At 41.4% G+C, this 17,782-nt stretch overlaps 1 protein-coding gene across 1 annotated transcript in view; it reads left to right on the forward strand.

The window, feature by feature from the left end:
* Positions 1 to 17,782, forward strand: part of CACNA2D4 (calcium voltage-gated channel auxiliary subunit alpha2delta 4) — a 172,033-nt gene that overhangs the window by 68,844 nt on the left and 85,407 nt on the right. The window contains exons 23-25 of the mRNA XM_044416980.1: positions 2,028 to 2,121; positions 3,937 to 4,032; positions 12,318 to 12,445. Of these exons, the coding sequence (XP_044272915.1) occupies positions 2,028 to 2,121; positions 3,937 to 4,032; positions 12,318 to 12,445 (318 nt within the window). The remainder of the gene's footprint in view (positions 1 to 2,027; positions 2,122 to 3,936; positions 4,033 to 12,317; positions 12,446 to 17,782) is intronic.

Genomic DNA, 17,782 nt, shown 5'->3' on the forward strand with positions numbered 1-17,782 from the left:
TTACCTCTTAATCATCTCTTGTCCAGGCTAAACATACTGTACTGTGTAATCAGTATGCTATCGTGGCCTAATCATAATTAATTCTTACTCTGACTTGTATTTTTAATTAAGTGCAAATTGGAAATGACAGGTTCAGCCCAAGCTGAGGCAGATGGTGACATCCACCTCTTGTCATGAGAGGCTAGTGAGAGGCAGAGTGCTTTCCCTGAGAATTAAAGTTGAGAGTTTGGCTATCGTGGTGATGGCTAGCAATTACTGATGTGGAGAGTCTTATCTCTGTTTGAATTTAACCATTTATAAGTTCTGGCTCTCACCATCATGGCTTCTTTCACCCTCATGTTCCAACCCGTCTCCACAGCTCCTTTTTCTTGCTCTGTTGTAGTCTGTAAGCCAACCTGGAGAAACTCTTGAAAGGCATCTGATAAATTAATTTAAAAAGCAAACTAACTGTGACTTCTTTTATCCCTTACTGCCATCTCCTCTTCTCTGGTTCTGCTTAGTGGGCAAATGCCAGTTTGGAATACTGCCTCTTCCACTCTTTTGTCACGACCATTACATTCTGACAGTTTTATGACAGAATGTAATTCTTCTTTATTTATTATTAGAGTTATATCCTGCTTTTTTCCAGTGAGCTCAAACCAGCTTACTTCATTCTCCTGCTACTCTCAGTCTTATCCCCATAACAACAACCGTGTGAGGTAGGTTGCACTGAGAGATTGTGACTGGCCCAAAGTCAACCAATTGGCTCCATGGCTGAGCAGGAACTAGAATCCAGTTCACCTGAGTTCTAGTTCTGTGCTTTTAAGCACTTAGACCACACTGGCTCTTCTGTCAAGCTAGTGGTCTGGGCTATAGGCTGGAACTCAGGTGGAATGTACTACTAGGTGATTTGTCTTCAGTGATAAACTGCTTGGTATATTCAGCACACTGAGAGAAGGAAAAAAATACTTGGGTGATTTTGAAACAGCATGGAGCAGAAGTAGAGTGGAAAAACTCAACTGTTGCCAAATATCACAAAAAGAGATTCTAGGAGTTCACTCTCCACTGCTGTTGCAGTTCAAGATTCCCTGCTGCTTCTTCAGCCTACTGGCCAAGTAGCCTGCATTCTTTAGGCAGGGATGTTCTAGGAATCTCACCTCTCCAGTGTCTCCAAAAGCGTGAATGAAGGAAAATCTTGAATTAAATGTGCCTCGCTAGCAAGAAAGTTACTCTACCTTAAAAGTGTAAACTTGTGGTAGGGGTTATCCACCTGTCCCCATGCTAGGTCCTTGTGGCTATAGTCCTTGTGGTTACTTGAAGAAAAAGTACTTTTCACATACTCGGAGTACTTTCTCTCATTGATATATCGTTCATACATATCAATAGTAATCCTAACAATATATATGGTTTTATATCATCTTGCAGCTTTTTGTTCTAATACATAATAAAGATAGTCCTGTTATATTTCCTTGTTTCCTTCTGTTATCTTAATATACACTGATTTTAACATAATATGCCAAATCCTCAACGTCTGTTAGTGAGGGACCTTTGTATGTATGTATGTATGTATGTATGTATGTATTTATTTAAAGTGTTTATATATACCGTCCACTACACGTGTCTCAGGAGGGTTTCCTTTCATTTATGGCTGATAGCTATCCTGTTAGTTGGAATATTACTGTATTTTTATTATTATTCACACTTATAGCCTGCCATTCTTCAGTTTGGAAGGAATTCATGGTGGCTTACAAGATTCTCCTCTCCATTTCAACCTTATAACAAGAGCCCTGTACAGTAAGTTAGGCTGAGGGCCCAAGATCACCCAGTGGGTTTCATGGCCAAGAGGGGACTAGAACCCAGAACTCTCAGGTCCCCAGTCCGACACACTAACCATTACAGCACACTGTCTCTCATGTCCCAAGCTTTTATGTGCTATCTGCTCATTTCTGCTGAGCTAGGTTGGATCACTCTGCAAAAAAATAAGATGCAAGGCAGTGGAAGCTAAAAAGATGCTCTGTGATTTATCCACTCGTTCTTTCTTATGCCAGGTGATGAGGAATTAGTTCAAGAAGTGCTCTTTGACGCTGTAGTAACAGCACCTATGGAAGCTTATTGGACCGCCTTGGCTCTCAGCCTCTCTGAGTAAGTACATGCTTGGTGAACGATGACACATCCTCCCTGCAGTTACACATGCCTTGGTTACTTCCAGGTTAGGTAACCGCAATGTGTTTACTTGGGGTTGCCCTTAAAAATGTTAAGGGCAAGCTTCCTGACAGCAGCCTATTTTTGTGATCACATAGTTTATTTGGTTTTTCCACTTCTGTTTATTTATTGCTTTTATATATCAACCAATGGCAAAACCTTTCTGTGTGGCTCCAAAAATTAACTCCAATAATTATGAACAATAGAACACAAGTATTGTATGAAGAACCATCACCACTTGTAGGAATGTACCCACAGCCTTCAGCCTTTCAAGGAGGCTTGTACTAATATATATATATATATCTGACTATCAGTTGAGGCTTCTATCTCTGAAAAGATCTCCCCAGTGAAGATCCCTTTCCCTCTGTGTTGAAAGAATTTGGCACCAGATAAGACCTCTTTTATTCGTACAGGCTTTGTAAAGCTTTAAAGCTTTTTGGTCACCATAAATGCTTTTATCTGCTGTGTTTTATGGGTCTTTCCCCTGCTTTGTTTATTGAGTTTAACAGGCCAGTGTTATGGCTGCAGATTGTTTTTTATTGTAATCCACTTTGGAAGTGCTTGCTGGGCAGAAGATGCAGTCTATAAATTTTACAAATGAACAAATGAATATTATAAATCTGTGATGTGGTTGATAAGCATGAAAGAAGGGACATTCTTGGACAATATAAAAGATGCATCTAGTCAGCATCCTGTACCAAACAGTGACCCCCCAGTTTCAGAAGGCCCATAAGCAGGCCATAAAGGCAATAACTTTTATCTATGTATCACTCTAACAGCTGGTATTTGTGGCTTGCTGCTCCTGGATAAGCAGGCTCCATATAACCATCATGTGTATTAGCCACTTACACATTTCTTCTCTATAAATTTGTCTAACTCTCTCTCAAAGCTGGTAGCTATTACCGTATCCTAAGTTCTAAAATTTTCTTTCTATATATGCAATATAGGGGCTTCTGTGTATCTCCTTTCTGCAGACCAGTAATTTATATGTCAGTTATTTTTCTTAATATCCCTCAACTAAAAAGCCCTGATTGATTTAGCCCAGGGGTTTTGAACCACTTTCAGCCTGAGAGCTGAATTCAATCCCTCTGGGGCCACACTCCTGTGGTGGCCAGAGCCAAAGCCAAAACAGGAAGAGTCAAGGTGTCTGAGCAAAACTATGAAACATACATATTTTGTTTCTTACAGATCTTATTGACAGTAGTTAAGCTTTAGGAGAAACCATCAGCCTTTCAGGAAACATGCACAAGAGCCAGGGAACGGCTGAATGATTGGCAATTCAGGGAGAGGGGTAGGGCCAGAGGAAAGAGTGTGGCCATCTGGGGAGCCCCAGAGGGCTGGATTTGAATTAGCCTTTCCTCCTAGGGGAAGAGTGTGTTGCAGATATGCGAGAGATGCAGACTGGAAGTCTGTGAGTCAGCTATGGCTGTTGATCTGAGACTTGCACTGATTTGTCCTTGCAACACTGAAAGGGATTTCGGGTGCAAGGAGGTGTCTCATACCGAGCTGCCTTATAGTGCTTCAGGCTATTGGTCCACCTTCCTCAGTATTATCTTCACATTAACATGCAGAAGCCTTCCAGGGTTTGAGGGAGGAGTATTTTAGCCCTCCCTGCTCTTAATGGGGGTTGTACCTGGGACCCTATGAATGCAACCTCTTATGACCTCTCTCCTAATCTGAATTCATGTGGTACAAAGGATAATGAATCAGTGCTACTGAACCCCCCTCTCTCTCCCCCCCCCCCCCCACCAACAGTGAGACTGAAGGAGGAGTGGAGATGGCCTTTATGGGAACTCGGGCTGGACTTATGAGGAGTGCCCTGTACATGGGCTCCGAGAAACTTTCCAATGGGTGAGTCCTTCCAATGCACATCTGTCTCTATTGTACCTATGTGTTGTTTAGGATGACAGAGATCAAAATACATTAACAGAGAGTGAACATTCTGCCAAGGAACAGACAATGGCTGAGTTCACACGACATGGCAAGCAACCCTGCACAACAGTGCACGGATTTTTGCCTGAACTTACCAATCAGATGATCATAGGATTTCCTAGGCAGTGAAGTTTCCACATTCCCTGCTCCATCCTCCCAGTCTCGGCATGTATCCCAGTAGCCCCTGTCCTTTCCCTGTTCTTCCCTATGGACTGCACCAGTCTCCTCTTGATTGGTCCACAGTGGTTCTGAGGTGGGTTCCCCCTTCCCCTTCGCAAATGCACCTGCATGCATATGGCACTTCCCAAACACTGCCCCCCACAGAGATCTTTATTAAATGAAAATGAACAGTTTCATCCTGACTCTCCCTTCTTCTTCTGTGCATTTTTTGCTCTAGACACATCACTCAGGTAATGGGAATAAAGGGAGCAATCACATTTCTGTTGCTAGAGTGCTGAGGACAATAGAGAACACAGTCTACGTAGACCAGGTCACCTCTGTGGCTGCTCTTGCCAGGAGACTCTATGGTGTTTTCATACCAATAATGGTAAAATGACAATCCTGGGATCCAAAGCATAGAAACCTTTCAACAGACTGTTGAGTTTCTCTCTGGTTTTCAGAAAATTAATCCTACCATGCAGGTCCTGGGTCCAGCCAGCACAACAGACCCACAACAGTAAGATTTCATCCTGGCTTTTCACGTTGTGTGAATCGGCCCAATATGAACATCACATTACCTCAAAAACACTTGTTATCATTGTCAAACCTTACTACTTTCTCTGTTGGAAATACTGAATTCTGGGTTAAGGGCATCTTTGCAAATTGCTAATGTTGCCTTAATGCCAACTTAGCACAGGGCTTCTGCCAGTGATTTCATGATGCATAAAAGCAGTTAATTTCACAAATGATGTAGAATGTAGTAACAGATGGTTATTGCTTCTCTGGAAAAAATAGGAGCCAGTTTAGCCACCCACAGCACCAGTCACTATCTTGCTTTCTATATGTTCAGCAATTTTACTTGTTACAAAATTAAACCCAGAAACCCATTCTGTTCCCTTTTATATGAACCTGAGGGCACTTTTGCAATGTGTAAAAGATTCCCAAAGACACAGACTTGATCTGACCCCTAGGACTAAATTATTGCTTTAACTTCAGAATCTGTTTTAAATCAGGTCTTTGCCCAAAGTATCAGAAATGATGTTGGCTGGTAAAAAGTATTTGACCTGATCCAGGCAATGGTCAGGTTTCCGCATGGGCATCTTTAGCTGGGTGAGGACCCATGCACACATATGGGAGCTACACTTGTGGGTTGTCCCTTAATTCAGTGCTGGGGCTTAGGAAGTGAGCACATAGACAGCACAGCTCTGTTCAAAATTGCACATTATCTTTACCCTACATATCTGCATACTTAACCCTCAGGCAAAAATAAGGGTACTGGGGTGTTTCCATTTGAGTGGTCCCCAGTGCTTCCAGTAAGAAGGCACTGTCTAGTGATTCCTTTCCCCCCCAGTGGAGATTTTCCTGTAAGAAAACATGGGAAAACAAAAAAGGAACAGAAACTGAAGACCATGTTGTCTGGACAATATAAAATTTTGTAAGTGAGGCAACACAACTACATAATAAAAGCCTGATCTGGAAGCACATATACATGCATACATATCAGTAAGGAAAAAAGAGAAGAGTTTGTGTAGTGTATTGTTTAAAGTGTTGACTTGTGTTGCTGTTGCTGATCCAACATCTAGTCTCTATCAGCCATTAAGTTCACTACGTGACTTTGGGCCAGCCATTGACACTCATTTAGCCTACCTCACAAAGCTGTTGTGAGTATAAAATGGCAAGAAGGAGGAAGGTTATGCAAGCCTCTTTGGATGCCTTGGAGGAAGAATGGCAAGATATAAATAAATAATTGTACCACCACTTTTCCAAATGTCACTACTTATGGATCTTTTCAAGACTGCATGTCATTGAAAGTGCTTTTCTCATTTGTGTATATATTCTACAATAACCCATCCTGCATTGATTACAAAGTAAAGAGAGTACATTTTATTTTTAATTAAAGATGGCTTACCAAAAATGTTGTTGTTGCAGTTATACTGTTGTTTTGCACAGTGTAAAAGTCCTTCTCATTTTATCCTCACAGCTGAGAGTTGGTGACTGGTTGAAAATTAAATTAGAGACTCCCATGGCTTTGTGTGCCATGAGAGCCTGGATGGTGGTGACCCGCCCTAGATTATTTAGTATGACTATAGCTTGGTGCAGATTTCTACTCATATAATACATTATCCTCCCCAGCACTTCAAGTTTAATCTTGCTAACTGCAGCTTGTGAAATTGCACGCTGTGTTGTACATGCTACGTTAGTGTCCATGTTTGTGTATTTACACACATGTGTGCATGCATATGTGAGCCAAAATGCCTCTATCCAATAGATACGTACTTCAGGAGTCCCTGGGGAAGGAGCAAAAGCCAAAGCAATAGCATTTCTACACACTAACAAGATTTTTAAAGGCAACTCTGAAAGGCAAACCAGGGATCAAAAGGTGAAGTGATTCCCTAGAGGACCAGCAGCAGAATATAGGGCCCATCACTGGTAAAAAGAGCACATGCATCTGAGCCTGGGGAAAACTTGAGTTTCTGTGTCAAGGTGCGTGTTTTCCAGGCAGGTTCGGTCTTTCTTTCTTTCTTTGCAAATAGTGCCTTGCTAGAGGTAGCAAGGAAATAATTGGCAACCTGTTCTTTGGCTATTTGACTTGAGTAAAAGGATACCTTTCACCTGTTGGCCCCACATATCCTGCTGCATCCACTGTCTGGAGTAACTGGATCTCTCTCAACTACTCTAGTACTCTCACTTACTTGTGGCAACATTAGTTTGTAGATGCATGGTATCAGAGGTTAGTAACAGAATCTCTCAGGTAATGGATATTGCTACAGCTAGCTTCATATCAAATGATCAGGTATTCTGGTCTGGACCATAAAGTCCTACTTTCAAGTGTCCTAGTTTATCCTCTAACACAGTTTTTGGTGGGCTGGCAAAATGTAATTAAAACCCACTGGGGAAAATCTGCTCTGGAAAGACATATCTGAAAGCATTGTGTATCTCTCTAGAGTATCAATGTGTACAGATCCATAAAACAGTGTAAACAGCAAATGAGAACACTAGACTCTTGAAACAGAGACAGTTCCATGATGGCAAACCATTTGTACGTATTTATTTTCCATGCAGATGCAGTTTTCATCTCACCACCTTTATCCCTTCATTCTGATAAAAGATTAATAGTGGTATAATAAAACCTCCACATCTAGTGTTATCCTCAAATGGGTCTTCCAGCAAACCACACCCTACACAGCTACAATTCTTCTTTGTGGACTCTGTGCATCACACATATGGACTCTGTGCCTGTGTGGAGTCTGTTGCTAGGAAGATTCAGTAGCTACGAGTGTTTCTTTGCACTGTGGTCAATTCTATATGAAACCAGTTTTGCTGAAAAGGAACTATCCCCTCTCCTTGCCGTTAGGTGTTGCACATGAACAATTCAGCTTGCTTGGTGTGGACAACAGCTCCACCTGGTGGGAAAAAGGTATTACAGTCTGGACTCCAAGCCTGCCGGGGTGGTGGGCAAGATAGATTCCAGTAGGTTGAGGCATGGTAATTTTTCAAATGGTAGATATATGTAGTGATTTTTAAACTTTTTGCTGAATTTCCCATTTTTTTCTGAAGAAGCTTCATTTTTAGACTAATCAGCTTGCTTGAGATGTTGCTAGATTGGCACAATATGTATGCTGAAATGGTTGCATCATTAGTAGCAGGGGACAGCAGACCACATCCAGTAGCGCAGAAGCCTGTGTGTTTCCTCGTGCACCATGTGCAGCTACTCATACCCACAATTTCCCAACATCAGGCTCCTTCTTTGAATGGGTACAACTAACTTCATAGTCCTGTGCCTATGGTTGTCTGGATTAGGACAACCTGCTGTGTTTGTTTCTCAGACAGAAATAGCTTGCAAGGTGCAGGTGAAACTACAGCAGAATCATTCTAACTCTGTGTAGAGACCCCAATAAACATTTCATTTTCTCATACTCAGAATAAATTATATAGAGTCCCTGTGTTGACAAATGTTTAATTAACGAACATTTACTACCATTTGGCCAAAGGCTTTAACCTTCTCTCTTTCTGTCCCTGAAGCACTTGAGTTTCAACATGGATTTATGGCACAATTAAGGGGAACATCTTTTTCAGCTTCTTCTGTTGATGGAAGCAAGTTACTAAGTTATCTAAGAAGACATGAAGGTCTGATCCAATCTAATTCTCTGCTTGATTTCAGTGACACTTAAGCATTCGATCAGGACCAAGAAGTAGAAGGGTCTTGAATTAAAATGGATTCCTGACTTTACTGATGGACCTGATTTGTATATCATGACAGCCCAGGGGCAAGATAGCCCAGAGACGATCTGGAGAAAAGGAGCAGTCTGCCCACATGCATCTGCCAGTTCTGTTTCTTTCTCGGCAACCTAAGAGTCATCTGTTCATAGATGGTTGAGAGTGGTGTGTGATCCCAGAGCACTGGGCTCTTTAGGAACTATAAACAGTTACCCTATAATTCATTGCAGCCCTTAATCCAGCACTCCAGGTTTGCACACCATACTCAGCAACCTTTGAATGGTTCATTTGTAAGCTTCTACTTAAAAATACAAGTGACTGGCCTGCTGCAAGCAATACTCTTGCTCTCTCCCACTAGGACAGCCCATGGGTTGTTTAACTCACTGGCTGTCATTAAGTGCAAACTTTCCTTGTGTTGCCACCGCTTTTATTAGCCATGGGATTGTTGCAAAACCTGAATACTGCTGCACCATCAGAAAGTGGCCTAATCAAACCTAGCTATTTTTCTTAATTATCTGTTGTATTAGAAAGATAGTATTTTCAAAATTAGCCTTTTACGAGACCTAAGAAGTTCCAAAGATGGCTTATGCAATGGGGAATCCTTCTGGTATGGTAAAAGCTCATATATTGGCTAGAAGACTATATATCGGTGTGTTTGTGTCACCCATTCCCAGGGCTTCCACCTGTTGCAACAAATACTGTACTCGTCAAGCTTGAGTAAATTGGTAGATTGGGAGAACATTCAGTAGTTACAAAAGCATGTATGGTGACTTGTCTTTAGTAGCATCTTATATGAAATGATGGGCATATAAAAAATACCACCTGAACGATACTAATCATAACTCAGTGGTGGAACACATAGTTTGCATGTAGAAAGTCCTAGCTCAATTTCTGCCATTGCTAGGGCGAAAAATCAGACAATGAGAAAGACCTCTGTCTGGGTATCCTGTTTCCTGTAGAGGCTTTGCTCTGTACGATTCCATCTTCATTAACTAGGTATGTTGGCCATCAGTGACAAGTCTTTTTTTTTAATTCCCTGAAGTTGAAACATTTTCCCCAAATATACCAGCCTAGGACTTATTATTTTTAGGCTCCAGGAGAAGGCTTGGTTTACCAAGCCTTCCAGGGATAACCATAGAAAACCTTTATTTTATTTTACATTGCTGATTTACCTTTCAGTCCAGATAGGACCCCCAAGGGAATTTCCAGTTAAACATTAGTTAAATATCTTTTTAAAATGTGGAGCTACAAAATATTTTAACACTGTAATAACCTTTTAAAGTGCAATTCTACAGGACTGATATTTAGATTGAAGACTCAGATTTTGGAGCTTTCTATCCATCTTGAGTCCTGCCAGCAAGAACCTTGCAAAGCAGGAGGAATGACAGATTTTTTAGTCTCTCTGTCCTCTGTCACGTTTTAGCTGGATGGGCCTCTGAGCCCATCAACTTTGCTGAGGGCAGGAATGGGCACTGAGTGACATGTAGAATCAGTAGATCCAGAGCCTCTCCTCTCCCTGCTTCCTTGCATATCCCAACATATCCTTTCCTCCATTCCTGAAGCAAGGTGCTGGCACAAAGAAATCACTATTTTAAGTTGTCATATTTAGAAACCATGTGCTAAACTGATTTGTAATCTGTTGCTGCTTTTAGCCCATTTATTTTCTTCATGTTGTTGTACTGGCTTTAAAATTTAATGTAAAACATCTTCTACATCAAATTAGGCAGGATATACATATTCTAAATAAATATACATTTTCCATCAGGACCTGTCAAGGTCCAAAGCTAGGTTCACACACACACACACACACGCACACATATACATTATATGATGACTAGGAGCTGAATGTATGAAATAACTCCAGTGGAAAAATACTCTGTCCAGTACAATGTGGAGACAGGAAAGTCCATCCTTATATGCAAATGATCACTTGAAGATCTAGTTATCATATGTCAAGTGTGCATGAGTAGCCCACTTCCTAGAGTGTATGGATTCAGTTGATGTTTCATTCTCAACATAACATTCAAAAATGCCCCAGAAATTGGGTGGGGATGAATAGACTATGAAGGGTGGTTTGATTGATTGATTGATTGATTTATATCCTGCCTTTTTCCTACAAAGGGCTCAAGGCAGCTTACATCATTCTCCTCCTCCATCTTATCCCCACAACAACAACAACCCTGTGAGGTAGGTTGGGCTGAGAGTGAGGTAGGTTGGGCTGGTTAAGTCAGATTACTTTTTATTGGGAAACCAGTTGATCAGTGTAAGAATGGTGTAAGTAAATATTGTAAATTCTAATTGATTCCAACCACTTGTGAGGCTTCCTGACATGCAATATGTATGATTCAGCTGAATAGAAGTTCTGCATGTTTGTTTGTGTAAATGTTTAATCATGGAGCTAACTAGGTGACTTTGGGCCAGTCACAGACTCTCAGCCCAACCTACTTCACAGGGTTGTTGTTGTGAGGATAAGATTATGAGGAGGAGAATTCTGTAAGTCACCTTGAGTTCCTTGGAAGGAAAAAAGGTCTGATATAAATATAATAAATAAGCATAACCTTAGCTAACAAGTTATTGATAACTCAAAATTGGATCATGAAGTTTCTACCATATAGTCCACACTGCAACTTTTCATTTAAACAAAACATTTTGTTCTGATTTCTCACTTTGATTGCTTGGCATGCCTTTGAAATAGCAGAGTGCTATTTTGGGGATGAAATGGAAAGGAGACCTCTTTATACAGCCAAAAACGTGTTTGGGAGCTTAGTTTCTCTGTCTGAAGCTCACCTTGATGTGTAGCATTTCTGTTAGGTCCTAAAATGTTTGTAAACTGCAACTGTGAGCTGTAACCATATTCCCTACAACAGCTTTGTCCTTCTCTGCAATGGTTCTTGTGTACAGTAAGTACACACCTTTTTAAAATATGCCTTGGGTCCTTTAAAGCAAGACATGCTCTGCAAGTAGGCATGTTTCACCCTGTAGCTGCAGTCATTATGCTTGTGGTGGCTCATTAGGCAGGCTGCTTCTGGGAGTGGATGCTGTGGGGTGTAAAGAGTAACAGAAAATGAATACTGATGCATAAGAGCCAACAGTGCAATCCTATCCATGTTTACCTGCAAGTAAGCAGTGCTTTGCTCAAATGGAGCTTGCTGCCAGTTAAGTGTGCACAATACAACAACATTAAGGAACTGAACTTCACAAATTTGCCATAAAACTTACCCACTGTAAGGACACAGCTTATATTAGTCAAATGGGTATGGATACGTGTGACACAAAAACTAATGAATGGAGAGGATAGAGGTAGGAATGGATACTCCCTGTCCCCAAAACTATACAGGAAAATCATGCCACTGAATAGAGTTGGGATCGAGGAGTCCCACAAATCTCAGGTTCTGGGAAGTAGAAGTCTCTTGATAAAGGAGCTAAATAGGAATAGAACAGTCAGAACAGTATTCCCAGTCTGGCTTTCTTGAAGTGTGTTGGACTGGAACTCCCATCATGCAACTTCAGCATGGACAAGGATTAGAGTGAGTGAATGAGTGAGAGTGGGACATCATGGGAAAAGTAAAGGGAAAACAAACAGAAAAAAAGAAAACATTGAATTAGATTGTTGTTGTTGAATGTTCCTGCATTTGATGCAGTGTGGAATGTGGTATCCAGGGAAATCTAAAATGTTTCTTTGTGTGCATATGCACACACTGCATGAGTAAAATGATATATCCAAGTGATTCCTTTAAAATGTATGAGGAGTTTTAAAGAGTCCTTTAAAGTGTTGATATCAGGATTTTCAGGCAAAAGGGGAAAAGATGCATTTTTTTTCCTTTCAGGAAGTTCTTGACCCGTGCAGATAAGGAGAGCATTTTCACCATGGACCACTTCCCTCTTTGGTACCGTCGAGCAGCTGAACATCCCTCAGGGAGCTTCATATATAGTATTTCTTTTGAAGATACTGCAGGTAATGCCATGTAATTCATGTGTTTTAATACTGAACATAAATTGTACAAGTTAGAAGGCAGCATCTCAGTATAGTGAAGATCAGAAACTTAGGATGTTTTCAATCAACACTTCCCCACCTACCCTCAAAAAAGAGTAAGAGTAAGCCCCTTTGGGAGCTAAGGTCCATTCTTTCTGCACAGAAATGAAGGCATGTGAGAATCATGCCCACTGACCACTTGCCACACAAGGCCTCCATACGTTCCAAAGTCTTACCTACATGGTTGCCTACAGAGGATGCCTAGGGAATCTCTGCATGTTGGGTTGTATATACTGAGGTGTTTGTTTGAGCAGACAGGACCTTGACACTCATGATGGTCAGGTGCAGTCAGCAGACGCAGTCCCCACACTCCCCAGTTGAAAATGCTTCTGTTCATGAACATTTATCAGGTTATGGGTTAGAGCTGAAGAAACAGCAGAGTGCTGAAGAAATGCCTGTAAATCGTTTTGTAATCATTAGTAGTCTGTATAAGAAGACTTCTCATCGCATAGGTGAGAAGATTTTGTTAGCTGGTTTGACAAAGAACTGGGATAGTCGTGGGTTTGCTCAGGAACTGAGTAGAGTCCGTTTCAGCTTACTTGCTAAATGAAGACTGTATTGGTCATTGTCAAATCTTGCCTTTTGCCATGGCAGTACAGTAATGCAGGCTCTGCACCCCATGAAAAATGACACACAGAAGGGTACTTTTAGGCAGCCAAAATTAGCCCAGTGCAGAAGCTCTCTAAGGGCAATTTGTGCCATATGCTTTCATTAATCACACAGTAGGTGTGTCAAAATTGCATCAAGGTAATTGATAGATGTGCAGGGGGTGGGAGCACACCTAGATTTGTGAAGGGGAGCTGTACATGCCAGTCTATCAATCAGTTACTAATTTGAGATGTGTTTACCCCAAGGTTGTTCAAGGCAGGAAACCTCTCTTCCCCTTTCTCAGTTCTGAGCTGGTTTCTATGCATTAAAATGTCTGTGATATAAAGGAGGCAGTCACTTTTCTAACTTCAGTCATCCCTGTTCAGTACAGTCTCAGAAAGTTTTGCCTTTCATACCCCAGTGAAATTGATTATATTGTTAAATCAATAATAAGAACCAAATAGGGGAAAGACTATGGGAAGTCTGGAAACTACATGGTGGTTAAAATGACTTTGAAACCTTTCTCACTGCTTGCTTGCTCAACTCTTCTGCATTTAGGCCTGTCATCACAGTACACAATGCTTTCACCGCCAAGCTTTTTTTGGCAATGTAGTGGGAGGGAGGGTGGGTGGCAAAGTCAACAATAAGAAAGGCAGGGGGGCGGGGGGAAGGTGAACCAGGAGATAAAATGTGTGCATTGGAAAGTACTAAAGCCATCTCTTGTTCTTTTCCTTTTTATGTTCATTCTATAGTTGCCAGCTGCCCCTTCCTGAAGTACTCAAAAGTATAAATATGTGTTCTGTTAGTAATATGTCTGGAAAACTTGTAAACAAGTTTGAGCCAGGTCCAAAAAACATTTCTGTGTGTATCTGACTCCACCCAGATCCTCTAGATGTAAGAATATGCTACAGAGATGGGAGGAAGCATTTTTCCTCTCCCTCCATGTTTATTGTCCCCCATAACAGTGCCTTTTATGATCGTCTGTTAACTGAGCAACAAGCTTGTTGGTTGTTTTCAACATTGATTCACCCATCTCCAATAGCACTTTGTGATAATGATGCAAACACTTCCAAAAATCAGTCATCCCATAACCTAAGGTGTTATTTTAGACATCCCTTTGGGGAGGGAAGATAGGCCTGAAAATGAAGTCATGAAAGAAAGTGCCTCCACTTTCTCCAGGCTTTCCTCTCATAGGCTGACTGCTCCCTCCATTCCTTCTTCCTTCAGATCCTCTACCTTTGTCCATTGGTTCAGCTGCTTCCATCTCTTAGCAACTTGCCAACTTCATCCTCCTTTGCTTCTGGAATTGCTGTTCGATTGTGTACAGAATTTGTGATAGAAATTGATACGTATGATCATAAGAAGAGTCCTACTGGATTAGACCAAGGGTCTTCCTATTGGACCTTCTTGTTTTCCACAATAACCAACCCATAACCCATACCTTGAGAATGTCACAAGCAGGGAATGAGACCAAGAGTCCTCCTCTGCTGTTCCTTGCCCATTTCACAATTGGTCTTTAGTGGTATACTGTTCCCAAATGTGGGAGTTCCAGCTATGACATCAAATCATGCCTAACAGCTATTCCTTCATAAATTTGCCTTGCTATGCTAGAGATACAAAAGCATACAGAATTACCATCTGAAAAATCTGGGAGGCTAAAGTGGCGGTGCATCTGTTGGTGTTCATGAATGGGTTCAGGAAACTTTGGAAGCTTTATTGTCTGGCTTTTGGAAGCCTTGCTGAGGTTCCTGTAGCTGTTGATCTGTTAACAGTGACTCCCTCCATGTATTCACACTTCCTGATGATCTGAAAACCCTCTGAATTTCTCAGAGGGTGCCTGGACATACCGCATAGATCCAGCAATCACCTTTCTGGATTTCTGCTACCTAGTGCCACTTTGTTCTGTTGCTAACATTTTATCTCACAATAGTTACTTCAGGACAACAGCTCACCCTTCATTTTTCTTTATTATGAATGAACCTAATGAATGTGTGAGAGCTGTAAAGTAGAGGGGTGTGCGTGTGTTTGTATGCGTGAGTGAATTTTTATTAAAAAATGCAGCATGGGGGTTAGAAAAAAGTGACCCCCCCCCCACTTTACTTCCCCTCATTCCACTATTTGAAGATTTTTCCCTTAGATGGTTGGCAGCAAGTTTCAGAGCTGGACAGAAAGGAAGAAAAATAAGCAGCAGAATAAGGAAGGGTCTCTGGCTCTGTGATAGAGAATATGCATCATGTTTAGAAGGTCTCTGAATGGGTTGAAAAAACTCCTGTCTAAAATTCTGGAGAGTTAGTGCCAGTCATTGTCGACACTACTGTTTCATGTATAGAACTGATGACACTGCAGGCTGTTAGTCTGAGGAGTCATGAAGGGCTTTATTACTGCATCCGGGTCGAAGGTAAGAACAGGAAGCAGGAAGTATAAATCAATGCAATATTACCATTGGTAGTTAAAAGCACAGTATTTGCATAGTAACTCCATAACAACAACTGCTGCACCAATAGCCTGGTACAGTATAAGGCAGTTTCCCAAGATCCCATATTGCTAAATTGTGGAAGAGGGTCAGTTTCCATTTAGCGCTAGAAGCAGACTCCTCATCCCTGCTTTGCATCCTCATCCACCACTGGTTCAAACCCGAGTGTCTGGTATTTAGGAGGGTGCTTCAAGTCATATATGCATTGATTCTTTGGTGGAGCTGAACATCAGTGTAAATGTGCTGAGTGTCATAATATTTTCTACAGGACCCCATTGCATGGTAAAAATTCTGTCTTGGAATAGTAATCACTGGGGATTAATACGAACTTGTACAGGATATTTCTTCTGAACCCTCTGAAGAAAGTTCAGTTTTCAGTTCAGCCTGCAAAAACAAATCTGACCAGAACTGACATTGGGATCAAAGAAAAATTGATGTACACTATGGAAATGTTGCCTGCCACAACCCTCTATGAACTCCTTTTAAAATGCTTGTCTGTCTCCATTCTTGATGTGAAGGTTGTGGGGATATTTTCAACTCCTGCTCCATGTAGATAGGAGCGATATATAAGAGTATATGTGCCCAGGATGAGAGAAATGTCACATTACTCTAATTATGTTACATTCCCTGAGGGGCAACATGCAAAAGGTAAGGTCAGAAGTTGGAATTTGTACCATGTCCAGTGACTGAACTGAAAGCCTACATTTCCTTAGGGCTTGTGCTGTATGTGTACACATGCCAGGAGGTCACATGGCATCCTGCTGTAGGGTTTGAGTGTCCTTTGACTATCCCCAAAGTTGCACAAAGAAGGGGGCATAGTTTTGAATGCAGCAAGGATAATGGTTGATGCATATAAATACTATGCAGAAGGAGTGTCCTTGAACTGAAGAAGTGCTCCCTTAGGTCTGTGCAATGCCCTTCCACAAATCAACTTAATTCAGGGTTTTCTTTAAAAACAATCTGCACAAAACCTGAGGCTAGAACTGAATGAAGCTGCAAAGTCATGTTCAGGACACATTGGGCACTGGTGATTGAGCCAAGAATAAAAAGCAATGACAAGGGCTGGAGCTGTGGGGGAAAAGAAAGGAAACCCCTTATGTTGAGACAGAACATTCAGTAAGGCAAAATGCTGGAAAGGAACAAAATCATAAAAAATATTATCAGAAATCCTGACCTCCAAAATGTCCCTGTTATCACAGAAAATGGAACAGCTGCACAGTATGAGGAAATATAACAAAGCTAGCCTATACTTGATTCCAAAGCTCAGTTCTCCCAAGCAGCAGCTGAGAGCATGTTTCTCAGCTTCCAGTTCAGACAGCAGATTGAAGGTGAATGCAGCTTTGAACAGTATCAACAAATTGTAAATATAAAGCTAGATGACAGAATTTCAGCCTAACCTTCTCCCGGATAGTTTTCTGTGTAGAGGGAACTTTTTTGTATGCAGTAACTTCATGGGAACCCTTCAACTGTTCTCAGAACTGGCATAGTCTATACTTCATCTACTGTTTGGAAAAACTAGTCTCTTATAGAATATTTTCTGGTGCACCAATTATTGGAAGGGATTGTATCCCTGTTCCGTGGTAAAAAGGGCTGCAGCAGCTGTCCCACATGAGTAGTCGTTAATTTCTTCAAGATCACCAATGAATCAAAACTGTCATTATCCCATTGGGCTGACAATTATTTGACTACTTCTTGGAACTCAGCCCTCACAGTCACCTGTTTCTGCCTCATCCTTTGGCAGAGTTTTGCATTACAAAGCTCGAAAAGGTTTGTCCCTCTGCTGATAAACTAAATATTGATTGGCACAGGAATTTCTCAAACTAAGCAAGTACACTTTGTTGGAGGGACAGGGGAAAAAACATAGAGGCCAGGGAACATTACAGGCTGTTGCACTGGCTTGGTTCACGGATGCAGTTCCTGTCAACAAAAGACCTTCAAATGACCAACTTCAGGCTTTCTTGTATTTCACTGTTGGAAATAGTAGGCAGATGAGGAGTGCCTGTGACCCCCTCATCTGCCTACTACGTACCCTGTGAACCTGTCACAATTGCAGGAGCCCTTTTTTTAAAAGCTCAAACTTGAAGCTGTTCATGTGGAGGACTTTCAGTGTGAGGACAGCCTGTGGCAGTTCCCTTGGTCTTGATGAATAGAGGCTTGAATGGCACATGCAGAAAGGGGAAGTTGTTACCACCAGGAAG

Source organism: Varanus komodoensis, unplaced genomic scaffold (genome assembly GCF_004798865.1).
Source record: "Varanus komodoensis strain SLA01 unplaced genomic scaffold, ASM479886v1 scaffold85, whole genome shotgun sequence".
Classification (NCBI taxonomy): domain Eukaryota; kingdom Metazoa; phylum Chordata; class Lepidosauria; order Squamata; family Varanidae; genus Varanus; species Varanus komodoensis.